The sequence below is a fragment of the Phoca vitulina genome, unplaced genomic scaffold (genome assembly GCF_004348235.1).
Source record: "Phoca vitulina isolate PV1807 unplaced genomic scaffold, GSC_HSeal_1.0 scaffold77, whole genome shotgun sequence".
NCBI lineage: Eukaryota > Metazoa > Chordata > Mammalia > Carnivora > Phocidae > Phoca > Phoca vitulina.
The window spans coordinates 915,750-940,082 of NW_022589780.1; the positions used below are offsets into that span (position 1 = coordinate 915,750).

Genomic DNA, 24,333 nt, shown 5'->3' on the forward strand with positions numbered 1-24,333 from the left:
TTTTACAAGCATGTATCATGTTTTTATAAAAAGTCACTGATTTTTTTAAAAGGAAATCTTTTTTTTTTTTTTTAAGATTTTATTTATTCTTTTGACAGAGACATAGAGCACAGATAGGCAGAGCGGCAGGCAGAGGGAGAAGCAGGCTTCCCGCTGAGCAGGGAGCCTGACAAGGGACTCCATCTCAGGGCCCTGGGATCATGACCTGAGCTGAAGGCATCCACCTCACCGACTGAGCCACCCAGGTGCCCTTAAAAGGAAATCTTTTGAGCAGATAATCTCTAAGAGCCTTCGAACTCTAGATTCTGTGAGCCATATTTAATTGATAATATGCTCCCTCACAAGAATCCAGTTATTTTTAGACCCAGTTTTGATAAGTTTGATTATCTGGTTTTCCACCCCTTAGCATTTTAACGGTAGCATATTACAAAGAGAGAAAGGGTCTACAGGGAAATACGTAGATAATCTGACCACAAGGGAGGAGAAAACTCTACAAATTTTATAAAACAGTTTCAAATATTTTTAAAAATACAACAGTAGTTCCCAAAGTCACCACTGTGATATTTAAGTATAATAAAATACAATAGTTGTTAGTTATTGACCTTGAATGGGCAAGCAAAGATTAAATTGTGCTTCAGAAAACTAGAAAGTACGTTTACAAAAACATAATTTAGGGGCGCCTGGGTGGCTTAGTCGGTTAAGCGTTTGACTGTTGATTTTGGCTCAGGTCATGATCTCAGAGTGTGAAATCAAGCCCCCGTGTCAGGTTCCATGCTCAGCGGGAAGTCTACTTCTCTCTGTCTCTCTCCCTCTGCCCCTCCCCCTGTTCATGCTCTACATGCTCTCTCATCCAAATAAATAAATCTTTTAAAAAAGAAAAACCTAATTTATAAAACCTAATTTTTAGAAAAATTAAGAGCTTTAATGAAATAATTTAGACTTTTCAAAATAAAGAATGTTTTATTTTTAATGAAAGTTAACTGTCGGCTAACTAGAAAATGTATTTATCCAGAATGACTAATTTTCCTAAGATTATAGTTAACCAGTTTTATTGTGATATTGAATTATAAACTTATACTCTCAAAGTCATGTAATATTTTAAGTAGGTACATTAAATAGCATTTTACTCTCATGTGAGTAATTTTGTCTAAGCCATGGAACAAATTATGTCTGTTGACTGAGCTGGGAGGTCAGAGACTCTTAGTGTTCTTATCAAGACTTTTGTGGAAATCAGTAGTGCCGAAGGGGTAGAAGAGAAGGGGGTATAGAATTCTGTTACAATTTAAACTTTACCTTAATGTGTGCTAATGTATTTGAACCCTGTAAATGTCTAGACCAGAAACAATCAGACATGAGTTACAATTTAAAGTAATAAAGTTTATGTGTAAACATGGTCTTAAAGTATTTTACAAAGGCTTTAAGGTATAATTGGCCTTTCTTGTGAACTTGATCTGATCTTGTTAGTACATAATAATATAAACACTTCTTATTAACGATTTTTAGCTTTGCTGTCTGTTCATTCACAATAACATTAAAGCACCAGATGATGATCAAATTTGGAACATGGAAAATACGTTAAAAAGAGACTAAGCTGGAAAACTATCACAGATTGATAGGCGAATTACTGTGATTCTAGCAAACTCTGATTGTATTATATAATCAGTTTTGCTAGTAAACCTAAAATTGATGATGAAAACCTGTCTGAATGTGATTGTGTTTATAGCCATTACTTAAAGATTACAGGTTCTGAATATAGTTAGCGCTCTTATTTAATGTAATAGATCTTGATTTTTGTTTTTAGAGCTTCGGTTTTTATTTTCAGGTCACCAAACAGGAAGACAATTGACAACAGAATTAGTGGGCTGTTTACACAGCATTCTGTGGAAAAAAGCTGCCAGAAGTTTTGAGGTTTGGGAAGAATCTATTTTCATTCTTTATATTCTTTTCTCTACCCTAACAAATAAGTGTATTCACTATAAAAATCATAGAGCATCAAATATTTTAATAATCTCTCTGTTTAGGTACCATCTATGTATTAAATATTCATAATGTAGAATGTTAATGGGCATTGGATAAGAATTCACTTAAAACTACTAAGCTTGGTTCATCCCCATTGGGAGCTTACAATGTAGGGAAATGACATGTCTGATATTAAGATATAGGAAAGTTATTTTAACATGACAAAGAAGAAAGTCAGAGCTTTATTCCCTTTAAAAAACTATGATTTGGAGCACAGAGGATTTGTAGGGCAATGAAAATACTATGAATGATATTGTGATGATGGATATTTGTCATTATGCATTTGTGTAAACCCATAGAATATACTACACCAAGAGTGAACCCTAATGTAAACTGTGGACTTTGGGTGATTATGATGTGTCCATGTAAGTTCATCAGTTGTAATATGTACCACTTTGGTACATTTGGTAGAGAATGTTGACAAAGTGGGAGGCATGTGTGGGGGCAGGAGGTATATAGCCAATCTCTGTACATTTCCCTGTTTTGCTGTGAACCTAAAACTGCTCTTAAAAAAAGTTGTTGTGCAATTTAAAAATGCAAAAACGTGGTAATATTTTTTCTCTTTACAAAACAATCCAGGTTTACTATGGAAAAAATTGACACTTCAGATAAGTTGTGTGTTTTTTTTTTTTTTTTAGAAAGTAAAGAATAGGGGTTGGCTCATTTGGTAGAGCATGTGACTCGATCTCGGGATCATGAGTTCAAGCCCCATGTTGGGTGTAGAGCTTACCTAAAAAAAAAAGAAAGTAAGGAATAGTCGAGAGCACAGGCAATTAATTTCTCAGACATCAGCTGTAGCAACATTTTTCTAGACATATCTCTTGAGGCAAGGGGAACAAAAGCAAAAATAAACTATTGGGACTGCATCAAAATAAAAAGTTTCTGCACAGCAAAGGAAACAATCAACATAACTAAAAGGTAACCACTTGAATGGGAGAAGGTATTTGCAAATGACAGATCCAATAAAGGGTTAGTATCCAAAATATATGAAGAACTGATACAACTCAACACCCCTTCCCCCAAAATAATCCAATTAAAAAATGGGCAGAAGACATGAACAGACATTTCTTCAAAGAAGACATCCAGATGGCCAAAGGACACATGAAAAGAGGCTCAACATCACTCATCATCAGGGAAATGCAAATCAAAACTACAATGAGATACCACCTCACACCTGTCAGAATGGCTAAAATAAAAAAGACAAGAAACAACAGGTGTAGGTGAGGATGTGGAGAAAAAGGAACCCTCTTGCATTGTTGGTGGGAATGCAAACTGGTGCAGCTACTCCGGGAAAGAGTATGGAAGTTCCTCAAAAAGTTAACAGTAGAACTCTCCTATGATCCAGTAATCATACTACTAGGTATCTTCTCCAAAAATACAAAAACACTAACTCAAAGGGATACATGTACCTTTATGTTTATAGCAGCATTATTTGCAACAGCCAAATTATGGAAGCAGCCCGAGTATCCATTGATAGGTGAATGGATAAAGAAGATGTGGTGCGTATATATATATATATATATATTATATATAATATATATATATATATAGATGATGGAATATTAGACATGAAATGGAATATTTGAATATTAGACATCATGGAATGGAATATTAGACATAAAAATGAATGAAATCTTGCCACTTACAATGACATGCATGGAACTTGAGAGTATTATGGTAAGTGAAATAAGTCAGAGAAAGACAAATACCATATAATTTCACTCATATGTGGAATTAAAGAAACAAATGAGCAAAGGGAAAAAAAAAGAGAGAGAAACCAAGAAACAAATTCTTAACTATAGAGAACAAACTGATGATTACCAAAAGGTAGGTGTGGGGGCAGGGAATGGGTGAAATAGGTGATCAGGATTTAGAAGTGCAGTTGTCTTGATGAGCATTGGGTGATATATGGAATTGTTGAAGCACTACATTGTACACCTGAAACTAATATAACACTGTATGCTAACTATACTGGAATTAACCAAAATGTAGTAGAGATCATATTTGTGTGTTTGCCTGAGTAATTGCCCCCCCCCCACTGATAACCTCCCTCCAAAGAAATGAAAAAAACAAGACAAAATAAATGAAAAAGTGGTTTTTGAGACGCTGGACATCAGGCAATGGAGAGTAATCTTTGGGTGATAGGAAGTAAGCAAGGTGAGTACTTAAGTTGTGTAGCTTACTCCCTTGAGTTTCCAGGCTGTAGCACAAGAAGAGGAACTGAAATGGATCCTAGCAGTCTTCCTAATTTAAGGAGATGGAGCTGAGAGTCTAGGGAGACCAAAGCAGCTAGAGTTCCTAAGACAGGGTGCCAGGGAGGAGAGCACAGCTCAGAAAGAGACCCCCAGCAGTCAGAGAGTCCTCCTCCCTTGTTTAGCCAAATACTAATTAGGACAATATGGGATGAAAGGACCTGGAGCTAGGGGGGAATAACCATCTAAAAATATTAATGTGGGAACAGTGCCTGGCACTCACAAAGGTCTGGGAATAGGGCCTGTTCATACTAGCCAGACAGAAAATCCTCTAATTCATGGGGCATTAGGTAGAAAACTCAGGCAGGTCTTGTCTGAGTAGTGGGGAATAATTAGTTCTGCACTGAACATTGTTCCAGACTTACCTAAAATATCAAAAGTATGACCTGAAAGGATGAAATTGATCCCAATAAGCTTAATTGCTTCCCAGAGTAGAGGTAAAGAATATTTATCAGAATACCAAACTATCCAGCACCCAACAAAGTAAAGTATACAATATTTGGCATCCAATAATAAATTACCAAGTATACAGTGAGGCAGGAAAACACTTTATAATGAAGAGAATGAGCAATCACTTGAAACTGACATGAAAGTTAGCATTAACTGAACATTAAAATACCTCATATAATTTTATTCCATATATTCAAAAAGTGGAGACACAGAAGATATAAAAGACCCAAGTCAAATTTCTAGAGATGAAAACTAGGTCTAGGATAAAAAATATATTGGGTAGTATTAATATCAGATTAGACATTGTAGAGGTAAAGATTAATAAACATGGCAATAGAAGCCATCCAAAATGAACCACACAGGGAAAAAATTTTTAAAAATTAAAATAGCATCACAAGCTATGGAAAGACTTCAGGTAGCTTAATATATGGATAATTGGAATCCCCAAATGAAGAGAGAGAATAAATATGTGAAGAAATAATGGTTGAAAACTTTTAACATTTAATGAAAACTCTAAATCAGCATATTTAAGATGTTTAGCAAACCCCAAATACAAGAAACACGAATAAAACTAAACCAAGGCACATAATAATCAAATTGCTCAAAACCAGTGATAAAGAGAATATCTTAAAAGCAGCCAGAGAAAAATGACAGCCTGCATACAGAGGAACAAATTAAGGAAGACGCTGGATTTTTCATGAGAAGCAGTGCAAGCAAGAAAACAGTAGAGCGGGGCGCCTGAGTGGCTCAGTTGGTTAAGCGACTGCCTTTGGCTCAGGTCATGGTCCTGAAGTCCCTGGATCAAGTCCCGCCTCGGGCTCCCTGCTCGGCAGGGAGTCTGCTTCTCCCTCTGACGCTAACCTCTCTCATGTGCTCTCTCTCATTCTCTCTCTCAAATAAATAAATAAAATCTTTAAAAAAAAAAAAAAGAAAACAGTAGAGCAACATCTTTAATATAATGAAAAATAACTGTAAACCTAAAATTCTATACACAGAACAAATGCTGTTTAAAAATGAAAAGTAGTTGGTAGGAATGTATAGAAAGAAATCTGTAGAAAGCAGTATGGTGGTTCCTCATAAAATTTAAAATAGAATTACCATATGATCCAGCAATTCCAATTCTGGGTGTATATCCAAAAGGATTGAAAGGAGGATTTATAATTCAAAAAAAGGAGATAAAATAGTATTATGAAGAATATTTAATAATCCAAAAGAAGCAGAAAAAGAGGAAAGAGGGAACAAATTTAGGTAGGACAAATGGATAACAAATAAGAAGATGATAGATTGAAATCTCAGCATATGCAAAACTCACATTAAATTAAAATGACCTCAACTCTTCAGTGAAAAACAGACATTGTCAAAATGGGTTAAAAAGCAAGACTCAACTTTATGACTGCTTAAAAGAGACATAAATATGAAGATACAAATAGGTTACAAGCAAAAGAATGAGAAAAAATATAGAGACATTCTAAAATTTATACATAAAAGCAGAGGAATGAAAATAGCTAAAAATAATTCTGAGAAAAAAGGAACAGAGAGGGAGGAATTACTCTACCTGACTTCAAGATTTATATAGCTACAGTAATCTTGACTGTGTGGTATTCTCAGAGAGATAAACACATAGACCATTGGAACTCAGTGGAGAACCCCAAAAGAATCCCATACCAGTGTGCTCAACTTATTTCCAATAATTTGCAAAAGGATTCAATGGAAGAAGAATGGTCTTTTCAACTAATAGTGTCTGAGTAATTGCACATCCATAGGCAAGAAAGTTAATCTTGATCTAAACCTTACACTTTATACAGTTAACTCAAAGAAGAATCAGTAACAGGAGGAAAACTGGAAAATTCACAAATACATAGAAATTAAACAGCATACTCTTGAACAACCAGTGGGTGAAAGAAGAAATCAAAAGAGGGGAAAGAAGGTGAGGCAAACCAGGCAACAGGCTCTTAACTATAGAGAACAAACTGAGGCTTACTGGAGGAGAGGTGGGTGGGAGAATTGATTAAATAGGTGATGGGTATTAAGGAGGGCACTTGTTGTGAGGAACACTGGGTATTATATATAAGTGATGAATCACTAAATTCTACACCTGAAACTAATGTTACACTGCATGTTAACTAACTGGAATTTAATAAGAATTTGGAAGATAAAAAACAATCTTGAGACAAATGAAAATGGAAACCTAAGTTACCAAAATATATCGGATGCAACAAAAGTAGTTCTAAAAGGGAAGTTTATATTGACAAATGCCTCAGTAAACAACCTAGTACACTTACCTTGATGAGCACTGAGTAATTTATGGAATTGTTGAATCACTATATTGTATACCTGAAACTAATATAACACTGTATGGTAACTACACTGGAATTAAAAGAAAAGAAATAAAAATAATTAAAAAAATAAACAACCTGACTTTACACCTCAAGGAACTAGAAAAAGAATAACTAAACCCAAAGATAGCAGAGAAAGGAAATAACAAAAAAGCAGAGCAGAAATAAATGAAATAGAGATTTAAAAAAAAATTTTTCAACAAAAATGAGAGTTGGTTTTTGAAAAAATAAACAAAATTGCAAATGTTTAGCTAGACTAACCAAGAAAAAGCAGAAAAAAAAGATAGTGGACTCAAATAGAATTAGAAATGAGAGACATTACAGCTGATACCTCATAAATACAAAGGATTATAAGAAACTATAGTGAACAATTATGTGACAACAAATTGGATAATTTAGAAGAATGCATAAATTTCTAGAAATATACAAACTACCTAGACTGAATCATGAACAAATAGAAAATGTGAACAAATCAGTAATGAGTAAGGAGGTAGAATCAATAATCAAAAATCTCCCAATAAAGTACTGCCTAGGACCAAATTGTTTCATGGGTAAATTCTACCAAACAGTTGAAGAAGAATTAATGCTAATTGTTCTCAAACTCAAACTCATCCCAGACACTTCCAAACTATTTTACATGGCCAACATTGCCCTAATACCAAAGCCAGACAAGGACACTATAAGAAAAGGTAACTGCAGGCCAAAATCCCTGATGAACAAAAAAACCCTCAACACAATACTAGCAAACTGGATTCAACAACATATTAAAAGGATCTTACACAGTGACCACATGGAAATTTTCCCTGGAATTCAGGGAAGGTTTAACGTATGCAAATGAGTAAATATGATACACCACATTGAATGGAATGAAGGATAAAAATCATATTATCATCCCAATAAATGCAGACAAAAAATTTAACAAAATTCAACATCCTTTCATGATGAAAACACTCAACAAATTAGGTATAAGTGGAATGTACCTCAACATAATAAAGGCCATACCTGACAAGCCCACAGCGAACATCATACTCAAGGGTGAAAAACTGAAAACTTTTCATTAACGATCAGGAACAAGACAAGGATGTTCATTCTTACCACTTCTATTCAACGTAGTACTGAAGGTCCTAACCAGATCATTTAGGCAAGAAAAAGAAATAAAAGGCATCCAAATTGGAAAGGGAGAAGTAAAGTCATCTCTACAGATGACTTAATATTTATATATAGAAAATCTTAAAGACTCCACCAAAAAAATAAAAAATAAAAAACCTGTTAAACAAATTCAGTGAAATTGCAGGATACAAAATCAATATACAAAAATTAGTTGTCCTTTTATACAGTAACAATGAACTATCTGAAAAATTAAGAAAACAATCCCATTTATTTTATTTTTTTTAAAGATTTTATTTATTTCTTTGACAGAGAGACAGCGAGAGAGGAAACACAAGCAGGGGGAGTGGGAGAGGGAGAAGCAGGCTTCCCTCTGAGCAGAGAGCCCGATGTGGGGCTCCATCCCAGGACCCCGGGATCGTGACCTGAGCTGAAGGCAGACGCTTAACGACTGAGCCACCCAAGTGCCCCGAAAACAATCCCATTTAAAATAACATCTAAAATACTTAGAAATAAATTTAACCAAAGAGATGAAAGATCTATACACTGAAACCATAAGACATTGATGAAAGAAATTGAAGAAGACACAAGTAAATGGAAAGATATCTTGTGTTCACAGGTTGCAAGAATTGAGATTGGAAGAATTAATATTGTTAAAATGTCCATATTACCCAAAATGATCTATAGGAAAACCTGTCATTTGTGACAACACAGATAAATCTCGAAGACATTATGCTGTGAAATAAGGCAGACACAGAAAGACAAATACTGCATGATCTCAGTTATATGTGGAATCTAACAAAGTCGAACTTATAAAAACAGAAGAGGATGATGATTATCAGGGTTTGGGAGTTGGGGGAATTGGGGATATGTTGGTGAAAGGATACAAACTTTCAGTTATTAAATGAATAAGTTATAAAGACCTAAGTTACTGCTTGTTCTCTATAATTATAATAATGTATTATATACTTGAAATTTGCTAAGGGAATAAATCTTAAGTGTTTTCACCACAAAAAGTAACTATTTGAGGTGATGGATATGTTAATTAGCTTGATTGTGGTGATCATTTCACAATGTATTTGTATATCAAAATGTCTTGTTTTACTCCGTAAAATCAGGTACTGCAAAATAGAATGGTATTCTTGTTCTCTTTTAGAAGGCCTGTATTTTTTTATGGAACAGATTTAAAATTACTTCAGAATTCCCTTCTCCTATTGATTCTCTTTCTTTTCCCTCATTTTCCAGTCTTGCAGAATGATATTTTTTAAACTCCCACTTCCAACACTGGAGAAGAATATAATCTTGATTCTAAATAGTAATAAGCAGTGTTGGACCTACACAGCACAGTTTTTTCTAGTTGAAGAGTGTGTTTTATTCCATTTAGGTCCTAATGACTCCTGTTCTTCGTTGAAAAATGTGAAGCTTCTTGATGGAGGGTACAAGGGACTCATCTACCTTACACACACCTCATGGTGTGCATGAGCAATCTGAATTTTCTTAGTTTAAAAAAAGTTACCCAGATTATTTCTATCAGATTTTTCCTAATAGTGTCTTACCCTTGAAAATTTGTTAGTGCCTCAAAAGTAAAAAAAAAAAAAATTGTACAAAAACACAGTGGCACTTCATTATCATAGTGAAAAACCTGGAAATCAATTAAATATCTAGCACTAAGAAAATCATTGTATATTAACTTAATTGAATGTTAAATATTCCTTAAATTGACAACTGTGAAGACTCCATAGTAATATAGATTAATATTTACAAAATAAAGTCAAATGGAGGGGCGCCTGGGTGGCTCAGTCGTTAAGCGTCTGCCTTCGGCTCAGGTCATGATCCCAGGGTCCTGGGATCGAGCCCCGCATCGGGCTCCCTGCTCGGCGGGAAGCCTGCTTCTCCTTCTCCTACTCCCCCTGCTTGTGTTCCCTCTCTCGCTATCTTTCTCTCTGTCAAATAAATAAATAAAATCTTTAAAAAAAAAAAAATAAAAAAATAAAAAAAATACAAAATAAAGTCAAATGGAAAGAATGGAACATGAAACTCTAATATAAACTATGATTGCAACTATATACAAATACAGAAGGACAAGGTTAAAATGGAGTGTAAAAAAATGAAAATAGCTATATTAGCATGGTGAATTATGGCTATTCTTTTTAAAAATTATCATTTTTTAAAAATTAATTCTTTTTTAATGTTCAATTAGTACATCATAAGTTTTTGTTGTAGTGTTCAGTGATTCATTAGTTACGTATTTAATAACTAAAATTGTATTTTGAGTTTTCTAGAGTGGTTCACCACCCCTCAGACTTTCCATCCCACATGTGAAATTTCTTTTTAAAAAAATTTTTTTGAGGTATAATTGACACAGTTAAGTGTACAATGTGATGATTTGACTAGGTATATGTATACATTATGAAAGAGTTCTAACCATTGATTTAATTAACATATTCATCACTTTTTTTAGTGAGAATATTTAAGTTCTATTCTCTTAGCAAAATTCAATTATACAACCTAGTATAGCTGTAGTCAGCTATAGTCACCATGTCATACGTTAGATCCTCAGACCTTTTTCATTTTTTTTTTAAGATTTTATTTATTTGACAGAGAGAGACACAGTGAGAGAGGGAACACAAGCAGGGGGAGTGGGAGAGGGAGAAGCAGGCTTTCCGCGGAGCAGGGAGCCCGATGCGGGGCTTGATCCCAGGACCCTAAGATCATGACCTGAGCCGAAGGCAGATGCTTAACAACTGAGCCACCCAGGCGCCCTGACCTTTTTCATTTTATAACTGAATGTTTATACCCTTTTACCAACCCCTCCCCATTTCTCCTGCCCTCCAGTCCCTCCCAACCACTCTTCTCTCTTGTTTCTAGAGTTTAACTTTTTTTTTTTTTTCAGATTCTACATATAAGTGATGACATGAAATATTTTATCTTTGTCTGGCTTATTTCACCTAGCATACTAGTCCTCCAGGTTCATCCTTGTCACAAATGGCAGGATGCCCCCTCTTTTTTATGGCTGAATAATATTCCATTGTGTACATATACCATATTTTCTTTATCCCTTTATCAGTAAATGGACACTTAGGTTGTTTCCTATACCTTGGCTATTGTGAATATTGCTGCAGTGAACATGGGAGTAGAGATATCTCTTTCAAATAATGACATGGGATTGCTGGATCATATGGTAGTTCTAATTTTAATTTCTTGAGAAACCTCCATACTGTTTTCCATGATAACCCTACGTTTTACATTCCCACCAACAGCGTACAAGGTTTCCCTTTTCTCCACATCTTCACTAGCATTTGTTATCCTTTGTCTTTTTGATAATAGCAGCTCTAATAGTTATGAGATGATATCTCATTGTGGTTTTGATTTGCATTTTCCAGATGATTAGTAATGTTGAGCACCTTTTCTTCTACCTGTTGGCCATTTGTATGTCTCCTTTTTTTAAAGATTTATTTATTTGAGAGAGAGAGCATGAGCAGGGGGAGGGGCAGATGGAGAGAGGAGAGAGAGAATCCTCAAGCAGACTCCCAGCTGAGCGTGGAGCCTGACCTGGGCCTTGATCTCACAACCCTGAGATCATGACCTTGAGCCAAAATCAAGAGTCGAATGCTTGGGGAGCCTGGGTGGCTCAGTTGGTTAAGCATCTGCCTTTGGCTCAGGTCATGATCCCAGGGTCCTGGGATCGAGCCCCACATCGGGGTCCCTGCTCAGCAGAGAGCTTGCTTCTCCCTCTCCTGCCTTCCCCTGATTGTGCTCTCTCTCTTTCTGTCAAATAAATAAATAAAATCTTAAAAAAAAAAAAAAGAAGAAGAATCGAATGCTTAACCGACTGAGCCATCCGGGCGCCCCTGTATGACTTCTTTGGAAAAATGTCTATTCAGGTCCTTTGCCCATTTTTAAATTGGTTTTTTTGTTTTTTGCTTTTTGCTTTGCTATTGAGTTGTAGGAGTTCTTTGTATATTTTGGATATTAACCCTCTATTGAATATGTGGTCTTCAAATATTTTCTCCCATTCCCTAGGTTGCCTTTTATTTTGTTGATGGTTTCTCTGAAATTTCTAATGTGGGGAAAGAAGAGAGAATATTGATTGCCACTTAATCTGTAACTTATACTGATCTAGACGGATCATAAAATGCACTTAGAACTCAACTAGAGAGGGTATTGTGTTTTGGTTGCCTAAAAAAGAAAACAATACAATTTCTTGTTTTTTTTCTAGAGGAGACTTAGAAAAATTAAGGTCAAATGTAGAGATATCTCTGTAATTTTATTATTTCTTTTCAACCTTTAGGTACAAAGTTACGCTGATGCCCTAAACTGGTACTATTATTCTCTGAGATTTTATGCAGCTGATCAAACAGATCTGGACTTGGCCAAGCTGCGGAGGAACATGGCTTCCTGTTACCTGCATTTGAAACAACTTGATAAGGTCCTTTGATTTATCTATTTTTCTTTTTCTTTTTTTTTTTTAAAGATTTTATTTATTTATTTGACAGAGAGAGACAGCGAGAGAGGGAACACAAGCGGGGGGCAGCGGGAGAGGGAGAAGCAGGCTTCCTGTGGAGCAAGGAGCCCCATGCGGGGCTCGATCCCAGGGCCCTGGGATCATGACCTGAGCCGAAGGCAGACGCTTAACAACTGAGCCACCCAGGCGCCCCTGATTTATCTATTTTTCAAAGGCAGGAAGTGTTACATGCAGTGGCAGAGAGGTAGATATAGTTTGGTGTGTCTTCTTGGCTACGAGGTTAAGATATCTGAGAGTTCTTTCATACAAGATAAACTCAAATTGATATTTTCCTGATTTGTACACTGTAAACATGACTGATTGGGACTTCCCAGAAAGAGAGAACTTGAAAAACTATTAATTCCATTACTTACTGGGTTTTTTTGGCACCCTTTTCTGAGAAGTAATATATCATTGGAACTTCTGAACAAAGTTGTCTTGCTACTAACCATCTGCAATATTGTCTTTGAAGCCGACTAAATTATAAGGTACACTTTTATTGGTCAAACATTTCAGTGTGGGAAAATACTCCGATAAAATGGTCATTCTTTTATGTACTGGGTTACCTGTTGCCTATCCAACCACTTTAGAAAATGTTTAGCAACCGATTGTTTTTCAGAACAAAATTCTAGGAGGTGAATGCAATAAAAACCTATTTAAGGAAGGGACATTTCTTCCTTTGGGCATCATATAGTATGCACTTAAGTGGGGAAAGGTATTGGCTTGTGGAAGGACAAGTGTGGGCCCAGATACAATATGAAGGCTTTTGTTGCTTTTCAGGTTTTAATGACAAATTTAGGGGAAAATATGTGATTACTGGTTGCAATTCCAGACATTTTCTTTGAGTTTTTGTTTACTTTGAAGGGTTGTTTGACTAAATACTTTAAATTTTCTTTCAAAAGAATATTTACCATTTAGTTTGTATATTAAAAATTTATAGTTCTGGAAGAGAAGTTGAAATGTTACTTAGTTCATGATATTTCAGCATAGCCTAGCATTTAAGTGTTTCAGAAAGACAGTTGACACTACTATTGACTTAAAGACCTGAAAAAAAAGATTATCGTACAGGTTTCATTACCTAATTCATTATATTTCTGCGTAGGATGCCATTAACTATTTCAGAAAGATAGTTGCTTACTTAAAGACATAAAGAAGGTGATCAGAAAGGTACTGTAACGTTCATGATTTATGTTGGCCTGATAGTTTGGGAAGGACTTGGAGTCAGACATGCCATTTGGATGAATATTTTTCAGGCCAAGGAAGGGTATCTCTTCTGCTATCTGTTCAGCTAATGCAGATAGAGTACAGCACAAGACACTGTGATAGTCTTTGAGGTTACAGACATGAATAAGACATAGTATAGTAGCCTTTAACTCAACCAAGCAGCTAGCCTCAGGGTATCCTAATGGGCAGATCTTTAAAGGTTTTATTTATTTATTTGAGAGAGAGAGCGAGCACACGCATGAACAGGGGGTGGGTGAGGGGCAGAGGGAGAGGGAGAAGCAGACTCTCCATTGAGCAGGAAGCCCAACGTGAGGCTCGATCCCAGGACCCAAGGATCATGACCTGAGCCAAAGACAGATGCTCAACTTACTGAGCCACCCAGACATCCCTAGAATATGAGGCTCTTTTTAAGAGTGGAGGTCAGGCATAGAGGACCAGTCTGGGATGCAGTTACTAGAATTGAAGTGAGTAGATACAGTCTTTCAAGACTTGAAGCAGTGCCTCTTCTTCTTTTTTTTTTTTAAAGTAGTCTCTACACCCAGTGTGGGGCTTGAACTCACGACACTGAGATTGAGTCACATGCTCCACCGATTGAGCCAGTCAGGCACCCTGAAGCAGTGCTTCTTAAGTCTCCTCTGACTAATGTCAAGTTTGATCTTAGAGCCTAATATAGGACTAAGCCTATAATTTGGAGTACAAATGGTATTAGTAGTAAGGAGGAGAAGAAGAGGAGAGCAGGAAACCAGGCATGTCCTAATAGTGTATACTCAGCATGTAATTATATCATTTAAGGCCAGACTGGTGATGAAGCCAAAAGTTATTCTCAGTATGTTCAAGGTAATCTTGTTGATTACTGTTAGTATATTTTTCTCTTCATCCTTTCTGTCTTGAACTTAGCAGACATTGATTTGGTACCCGCCATATGTAAGGAATACTCTCCTGTGCACTAAGACAGATAGAAAGGTGAAAAGAAATTACACAATCCATTATATTTTACTGTTTTACTATTCCCACCTTCCCTTGTTAATTTTCATTGTCTTTTTTTCACTCCTTCCCTTGAGCTATTTGAACATTGTTTTTGTTTTTTTATATATTTTTTTAAAGATTTTTATTTATTTATTTGACAGAGAGAGACACAGCGAGAGAGGGGAACACAAGCAGGGGGAGCAGGAGAGGGAGAAGCAGGCTCCCCGCTGAGCAGGGAGCCCGATGTGGGGCTCGATCCCAGGACCCTGGGATCATGACCTGAGCTGAAGGCAGACGCTTAACGACTGAGCCACCCAGGCGCCCCTGAACATTGTTGAGAAAAAATTTATGAAACCATGTTTACTGGATCTGCTAAAATTGCATGGTTTTTCAGCTAGGTACTCAATAAAACTGACTCTTACTAACTTTCTGTCATATTCCTCACAATGGTGATTCCAAAATTTTTTGTCCTTAAGCCACCATGCCTTACCCTTCCCTTTAGCAAAAAACGTTATCTTGTAATTTTCTGAACTTATAGCCACTCACATAAACTTCATCAACTTCTCCTTTCTTTACCCTTCCTTTCTTCTTCTTATCTCTTAGAAAGAACTTTTTCTGGGGACCTTCTCTACAAATCTCAACTTGAACTCTTTTTTTTTTTTTTTAAAGATTTTATTTGTTTATTTGACAGAGAGGGAACACAAGCAGGGGGAGTGGGAGAGGTAGAAGCAGGCGTCCCGCTGAGCAGGAAGCCCGATGCGGGGCTCGATCCCAGGACCCCGGGATCATGACCTGAGATGAAGGCAGACTCCTAACAACTGAGCCACCCAGGCGCCCTCAACTTGAACTCTTTAATATTTCTCTCTCAACTGTTTCTTTCCCCATCACTACAATTATTTTGACATCTTCTTTATTCAAAAACCCTCCTTCAGTCTTGTCATCCTGCTCAAATTACAGTTCTCTCTTGTCCTTCCTTTCACCAAACTTTTTAACCTAAAATTACTGCTGATATTTTTTTCACTGTGCATTTATTTAAAAAATATGTATTGACTGTCTACTATATGTTAAGTACTGTCCTAGGCATTGGAGTATAGTAATGAACAAAATAGACGAAAACACCTACACCCATGGAGTTTATCATTCTACTAGGAGAGACAGAAAATAAAAAGATGAGTATTATGGTATATTACAGAGGTCAGCAAAATTTCTGTGAAGAACCACATAGTAAATATTTTAGGTTTTTTACACCATACAGTGTCTGTTGCAGCTATTCAACTCTGCTGTTGTACCATGAAAACAGCCATAGACCATGTGTAAACAAATTGGCATGGCTGCATTCCAATGAAACTTTATTATATAGGAACACTGAAATGTGAATTTCATATAATTTTCATGTGTCATAAAATATTATTATTTTTTGGATTTTTTTTTCAACCTTTCAAAAATGTAAAAGCCTTCTTAGCTTGTGGACTATACAAAAATAGATGGTGGCCTAGAAGTGGCCCAAAGGCCATAGTTTGCTGACCCTGTTACATTAGTGATAAGTGCTAAGGAGAAAACTAAGGAGGAAAGGGTGGCATTAAATGTTTTAGAAGAGGAATAAAGGGTTGAAATTTTAGATAGGGTGGCCGAGGAAGGCCCCAGTGAGAAGGTGATTTTTGAGTAGAGACCTGAGGAAATGAGGGATCTGGCTATGTGGATATCTGGGGAGGGGGGAATCCCACGGCATTCCAAATAGCAGGAATAGCAAGTGCAAAGGTAGTGGGGATAGGAGCATACCTGGGGTATTTGAAGAATAGCAAAGGGACGGGTGTGGCTCTAGCACAGGTAATATTAAGGAAAGTAGGAACTGTGATCAGGGAAATAGTGGGGAAACGGATCATGTAAGAAAGACATTGTAGTTCATTGTAAAGATTTGTCATTAATGACATGATCTGACTTGCATTTTATTTTATTTTTTGAATTTAAAAAATTTTTAAGATACAGAACACTTCACAAATTTGCATGTCATCCTTGTGCAGGGGCCATGCTAATCTTCTCTGTATTGTTCCAGTTTTAGTATATGTACTGCCAAATTGAGCACGATCTACCCTGCATTTTAATAAGATCAGTCTTACCACTGTATTGAATAGGCTAGGGCAGGTGCAAGGGTGGAAGCAAGGAGACCATTTAGGAGGCCACTGAAATAATCTAGGCAAGAGATGAGGTGGCATGGACTGGAGTGGAAGAATTGTGGATGGGGAGCAGATTCTAAATAGATTATAAAAGTAAAGATGACAGAATTCCCTGACAATTCCCAACCAGATGTAGGATAGAAGAAAAAGAATAGACAAGGCTATCTAAGGTTTTTGGCCTCACTACCTATCCCCCTCTTGATGATTTTTGCATCTTTGATTCTATAAAGATCACTAGTGACCTTTTAATGATCAGGTCTAATGATCTTTTCTCAGTCCTTCTTACCCTCTGATCTCTCTAGCACAAAACAATGTAATGCTGTCAACCACTTCATCCTTCTGGAAACTTTCTCTTTGGCTTCTATGACATCTCTTAATCCTATTTATTGCTCTAGCTATTCCTTCTCTGTTTCTGTTACTGGCTCTTTTCACCAAATAAATATTGGATGAGGGCAGGTATTATGTTTGTCTTCTTCACTATTTTATCCCTAACACCCATGACCATGCTTGGTACGTGGTAAGTTTTCAATAAACATTTGTTGAGTGAATTTATTATCTGGTCTCTTCTTTTTTTTTTTTCTTCTTCTGTACACTCTACCCTCAGTAATCCATCTTAGCTTCAACTCTTCATTCCTAAATCTGTATGTCTAGCCCTGATCTCTCTCATAGCCCACATTCACTTTTCTATCGTTGGGTGTACCCAGCAATCTGAGACTGAAATTTTAGATTCTTGGATTCCTTCTGCTCCCCCTGTATTCATCACGTGCCATGGCTGATCAGTTCTACTTCTGCAATATTTTTGCCAGCTGTCTCCTCTTCCATCTTTACCTCACTACTCTAGTCCAGGCTTTCATCACTTCTGTCACCATTGGAATAATCTTCTAACCAATTACAGGGAGCCATTCGATAATTTTCAGTGGCTCTCTATAAATAAAGACCAAATTCCTTGGTGCTTAAGGTCCTCCATAATCTAGACATAATATAATCCTATTTTATTTCCATTACATGTATACTGTGTTTGTCCTAAATTGGATTATTTGCAGCTTCCTAACCATGATCTGTGCTTTTCTACCTCTGTACCTTTTTCCATGCTTCTCCATTGCGAATGACCTCTTCCCTGCATTTCTACCTTATGAAATTTCCTTTATCAAAGCCTAGGTCCTAATGACAGTCTTCACTTTATAAGGAAATTTCTGAGTCTTACTTTTCTTCTAAAACTTTGTAACACTTCTGTTTATACCTAGGTACTTATATTCTGCATTGTATTCTAGTTATTTGTATACCTGACTTAGCCCCCTATCAGAGTGCCACCTCCCTGAGACAGGGACCATATCTTATCTTTATTTTCCCTGACAGCTGGCATAGAGACTCAATAAACACCTGTCAGTTTCTTGTGATTAAAGGAATTGCATTTGTTCATACTGTTTTTGTCCTTGCTCCTGTGGAAAATTGGAAACTAAAAGTGATGAAGATCTATGCTTGATTATCAGAACTGAAGGAGATTACATTATTTTAGAAAACACCCCATTATTCTTTTTTTTATTATTATGTTATGTTAATCACCATACATTACATCATTCGTTTTTGATGTAGTGTTCCATGATTCATTGTTTGCGTATAACACCCAGTGCTCCATGCAGAACGTGCCCTCTTTAATACCCATCACCAGGCTAACCCATCCTCCTACCCCCCTCCCCTCTAGAACCCTCAGTTTGTTTTTCAGAGTGCATCATCTCTCATGGTTCATCTCCCCCTCCAATTTCCCCCCCTTCATTCTTCCCCTCCTGCCAGCTTTTTTTTTTTTTAACATATAATGTATTATTTGTTTCAGAGGTACAGATCTGTGATTCAACAGTCTTCCACAATTCACAGAGCTCACCATAGCACATACACTCCCCAGTGTCTATCACCCAGCCACCTATCCCTCCCACCTGCCACCACTCCAGCAACCCTCAGTTTGTTTCCTGAGATTAAGAATTCCTCATATCAATGAGGTCATATGATACATGTCTTTCTCTGATTGACTTATTTCGCTCAGCATAACACCCTCCAGTTCCATCCACGTTGTTGCAAATGGCAAGATTTCATTCCTTTTGATGGCTGCATAATATTCCATTGTATACATATACCACATCTTCTTTATCCATTCGTCTGTTGGTGGACATCTTGGCTCTTTCCACAGTTTGGCTATTGTGGACATTGCTGCTATAAACATCGGGGTGCACGTACCCTTTCGGATCCCTACTTTTATATCTTTGGGGTAAATACCCAGTAGTGCAATTGCTGGATCGTATGGTCAAAAGCTTTTTATCTTGATGAGGTCCCAATAGTTCATTTTTGCCCTTGCTTCCCTTGCCTTTGGCGATGTTTCTAGGAAGAAGTTGCTGCAGCTGAAGTCGAAGAGGTTGCTGCCTGTGTTCTCCTTTAGGATTCTGATGGACTCCTGTCTCACATTTAAGTCTTTCAACCATTTTGAGTCTATTTTTGTGTGTGGTGTAAGAAAATGGTCCAGTTTCATTCTTCTGCATGTGGCTGTCCAATTTTCCCAACACCATTTGTTGAAGAGACTGTCTTTTTTCCATTGGACATTCTTTCCTGCTTTATCAAAGATTAGTTGACCATAGAGTTGAGGGTCCATTTCTGGGCTCTCTGTTCTGTTCCATTGAGCTATGTGTCTGTTTTTGTGCCAGTACCATACTGTCTTGATGATGACAGCTTTGTAATAGAGCTGGAAGTCCGGAATTGTGATGCCGCCAGCTTTGCTTTTCTTTTTCAACATTTCTCTGCCTATTCGGGGTCTTTTCTGGTTCCATACAAATTTTAGGATTATTTGTTCCATTTCTCTGAAAAAAGTGGATGGTATTTTGATGGGGATTGTATTGAATGTGTAGATTGCTCTAGGTAGCATTGACATCTTCACAATATTTGTTCTTCCAATCCATGAGCATGGAACATTTTTCCATTTCTTTGTGTCTTCCTCAGTTTCTTTCATGAGTATTTTATAGTTTTCTGAGTACAGATTCTTTGCCTCTTTGGTTAGATTTATTCCTAGGTACCTTATGGTTTTGGGTGCAATTGTAAATGGGATCGACTCCTTAATTTCTCTTTCTTCTGTCTTGTTGTTGGTGTATAGGAATGCCAGTGATTTCTGTGCATTGATTTTATATCCTTCCACTTTACTGAATTCCTGTATGAGTTCTAGCAGTTTTGGGGTGGAGTCTTTTGGGTTTTCCACATAAAGTATCATATCATCTGCAAAGAATGAGAGTTTGACTTCTTCTTTGCCGATTTGGATGCCTTTTATTTCTTTTTGTTATCTGATTGCTGTTGCTAGGACTTCTAATACTATGTTGAATAGCAGTGGTGATAGTGGACATCCCTGCCGTGTTCCTGACCCTAGGGGGAAAGCTCTCAGTTTTTCCCCATTGAGAATGATATTCACTGTGGGTTTTTCATAGATGGCTTTTATGATATTGAAGTATGTACCCTCTATCCCTATACTCTGAAGAGTTTTGATCAAGAAAGGATGCTGTACTTTGTCAAATGCTTTTTCTGCATCTATTGAGAGGATCATATGATTCTTGTTCTTTCTTTTATTAATGTATTGTATCACATGGATTGATTTGCAGATGTTGAACCAACCTTGCAGCCCAGGGATAAATCCCACTTGGTCGTGGTGAATAATCCTTTTAATGTACTGTTGGATCCTATTGGCTAGTATTTTGGTGAGAATTTTTGCATCCATGTTCATCAGGGATATTGGTCTGTAATTCTCCTTTTTGATGGGTTCTTTGTCTGGTTTGGGGATCAAGGTAATGGAGGCCTCATAAAACGAGTTTGGAAGTTTTCCTTCCATTTCTATTTTTTGGAACAGTTTCAGAAGACTAGGTATTAATTCTTCTTTAAATGTTTGGTAGAATTGCCCTGGGAAGCCATCTGGCCCTGGGCTTTTGTTTGTTGGGAGATTTTTGATGACTGCTTCAATTTCCTTAGTGGTTATAGGTCTGTTCAGGTTTTCTGTTTCTTCCTGGTTCAGTTTTGGTATTTGATACATCTCTAGGAATGCATCCATTTCTTCCAGATTATCTAATTTGCTGGCATATAGTTGCTCATAATATGTTCTTATAATTGTTTGTATTTCTTTGGTATTGGTTGTGATCTCTCCTCTTTGATTCATGATTTTGTTTATTTGGGTCATTTCTCTTTTCTTTTTGATAAGTCTGGCCAGGGGTTTATCAATCTTGTTAATTCTTTCAAAGAACCAGCTGCTAGTTTCGTTGATCTATTCTACTGTTCTTTTGGTTTCTATTTCATTGATTTCTGCTCTGATCTTTCTTATTTCTCTTCTCCTGCTGGGTTTAGGCTTTATTTGCTGTTCTTTCTCCAGCTCCTTTAGGTGTAGGGTTGGGTTGTGTATTTGAGACCTTTCTTGTTTCTTTTTTTTTTTTTTAAAGATTTTATTTATTTGAGAGAGAGAATGAGATAGAGAGAGCATGAGAGGAGGGGGAGGGTCAGAGGGAGAAGCAGACTCCCTGCTGAGCAGGGAGCCCGATGTGGGACTCGATCCCAGGACTCCAGGATCATGACCTGAGCCGAAGGCAGTCGCTTAACCAACTGAGCCACCCAGGCGCCCACCTTTCTTGTTTCTTGAGAAAGGCTTGTATTGCTATATACTTTCCTCTTAGGACTGCCTTTGCTGTATCCCAAAGATTTTGAACAGTTGTATTTTCATTTTCATTTGTTTCCATGAATTTTTTTAATTCTTCTTTAATTTCCTATTCATTCTTTAGTAGGATGCTCTTTAGCCTCCATGTATTTGAGTTCTTTCCAACTTTCCTCTTGTGATTGAGTTTTAGTTTCAAAGCATTGTGGTCTGAAAATATGCAGGGAATGATCCCAATCTTTTGGTACTGGGTGAGACCTGATTTGTGACCTAGGATGTGATCTATTCTGGAGAATGTGGCATGGGCATGGGCACTAGAGAAGAATGTGTATTCTTTTGCTTTGGGATGGAATGTTCTGAATATATCTGTGAAGTCCATTTGGTCCAGTGTGTCATTTAAAGTCTTTATTTCCTTGTTGATCTTTTGCTTAGATGATCTGTCCATTTCAGTGAGGGCGGTGTTAAAGGTGTAAAGGGGGGGTATTGTTGTTGATGTGTTTCTTTGCTTTTGTTATTAATTGGCTTATATAATTGGCTGCTCCCATGTTAGGGGCATAGATATTTACAATTGTTAGATCTTCTTGTTGGATAGACCCTTTAAGTAGGATATAGTGTCCTTCCTCATCTCTTGTTACAGTCTTTGATTTAAAATCTAATTTGTCTGATACAAGGATTGCCACCCCAGCTTTCTTTTGGTGTCCATTAGCATGGTAAATGGTTTTCCACCCCTTCACTTTCAATCTGGGAGTGTGTTTGGGTCTAAAATGAGTCTCTTGCAGACAGCATATCAATGGGTCTTTGTTTTTTATCCAATCTGATAGCCTGTGTCTTTTGATCGGGGCATTTAGCCCATTTACATTCAGGGTAACTATTGAAAGATACGAATTTGGTGCCATTGTATTGCCTGTAAGGTGACTGTTACTGTATATTGTCTGTGTTCCTTTCTGGTCTATGTTGCTTTTAGGCTCTCTCTTTGCTTAGAGGACCCCTTTCAATATTTCTTGGAGGGCTGGTTTCGTGTTTGCAAATTCCTTTAGTTTTTGTTTGTCCTGGAAGCTTTTTATCTCTCCTTCTATTTTCAAGGACAGCCTAGCTGGATATAGTATTTTTGGCTGCATATTTTTCTCATTTAGTGCTCTGAATATATCATGCCAGTCCTTTCTGGCTTGCCAGGTCTCTGTGGATAGGTCTGTTGTTAATCTAATGTTTCTACCATTGTAGGATACAGATCTCTTGTCCCTAGCTGCTTTCAGGATTTTCTCTTTGTCTCTGAGACTCATAAGTTTTACTAGTAGATGTCGGGGTGTTGACCTATTTTTATTCATTTTGAGGGGGGTTCTCTGTGCCTCCTGGAGTTTGATGCCTGTTTCCTTCCCCAAATTAGTGAGGTTCTCTGCTATAATTTGCTCCAATATGCCTTCTGCCCCTCTCTCTTTTTTCTTCTTCTGGGATCCCAATTATTCTAATGTTGTTTCGTCTTATGGTATCACTTATCTCTCATATTCTGCCCTCGTGATCCAGTAGTTGTTTATCTCTCTTTTTCTCAGCTTCTTTATTTTCCATCATTTGGTCTTCTGTATCACTAATTCTCTCTTCTGCCTCATTTATCCTAGCAGTTAGAGCCTCCATTTTTTATTGCATATCATTAATAGCCTTTTTGATTTCAACTTGGTTAGATTTTAGTTCTTTTATTTCTCCAGAAAGGGTTTCTCTAATAACTTCCATGGTTTTTTCAGGCCCAGCTAGCATCTTTAAAATCATCATACTGAACTCTTGTTCTGACATCTTACTAATGTCCGTATTGATTAGGTCCCTGGCAGTCAGTACTGCCTCTTGTTCTTTTTGTTGAGGAAATCACCCCATTATTCTTTTCTGTAGCTCAGTTCCTTTCCTTTGGGAAGAGGGAAACACATTTTGTTTTATTCTCCTTTAAAATAAAATATAAAAAAATAAAGTAAAATATTAAATCATAGGTCAGAAGTTAATTTGGGTGGGTTAAAGGAGTAGGAATATATTCCTCTGAACTCTTAGTAGGTTATGTACATTCATTAGTTCATACATTTGGCAACATCCTTTTGAGATAGCAAATCTAAATATAGATACTTTCTTTTGTTTATTTTCAAAGTGATATAAATGTAAATTTTTCATTGCTATTATCCATTGAGAGTATCTCCAGTACTTTGTATGAGACAACATTAAACTGTGTAGTTTCATAGACATCATCTCTGCCTTTGGGGAGTACCTTAAATCCAGAATCTTAATTTTATTATATTATTTTTGAGCATATTTAAGTGTTTGGTTTGCGTAAGTCATAGGCTTGAATAGACAGACTTAGTATAGGGGAAATGAGCTTGGGTTTTATGTATAGGAGCAATTGATCACAACTTCATATAATGGGATTTTGCTGCAAATCATAATAAAACCTTAATTTTCATTAAGATATGGATAATGGATTGTTTCGGTGATAGTCTATGATAAAGTTAATGGTAATGCACAATTGAGCACTCTTTAACTCAGTGTAGAAATCTCGTCTTCTGCTTACAACTACAATTTAGCTACATGAAGTGTCATTAGTACTACTAAAGATTGATGAAACTAAAGCATGATTTCAAAGCACAATGTGGTGATAAGACAACAG

The 24,333-nt window shown here is 36.8% G+C and overlaps 1 protein-coding gene and 1 non-coding gene across 2 annotated transcripts in view; one reads left to right on the plus strand and one right to left on the minus strand.

Annotated features, from left to right (window-relative positions):
• The window catches only part of TEX11 (testis expressed 11), a 299,352-nt gene that overhangs the window by 157,960 nt on the left and 117,059 nt on the right, over positions 1-24,333 (plus strand). The window contains exons 15-16 of the mRNA XM_032393867.1: positions 1,823-1,908; positions 12,456-12,593. Coding sequence (XP_032249758.1) covers positions 1,823-1,908; positions 12,456-12,593 — 224 coding nt within the window. The remainder of the gene's footprint in view (positions 1-1,822; positions 1,909-12,455; positions 12,594-24,333) is intronic.
• On the minus strand, positions 16,835-16,941 carry LOC116625401. The gene has a single exon (XR_004298066.1). It is a non-coding gene; the product is annotated as a U6 spliceosomal RNA (small nuclear RNA).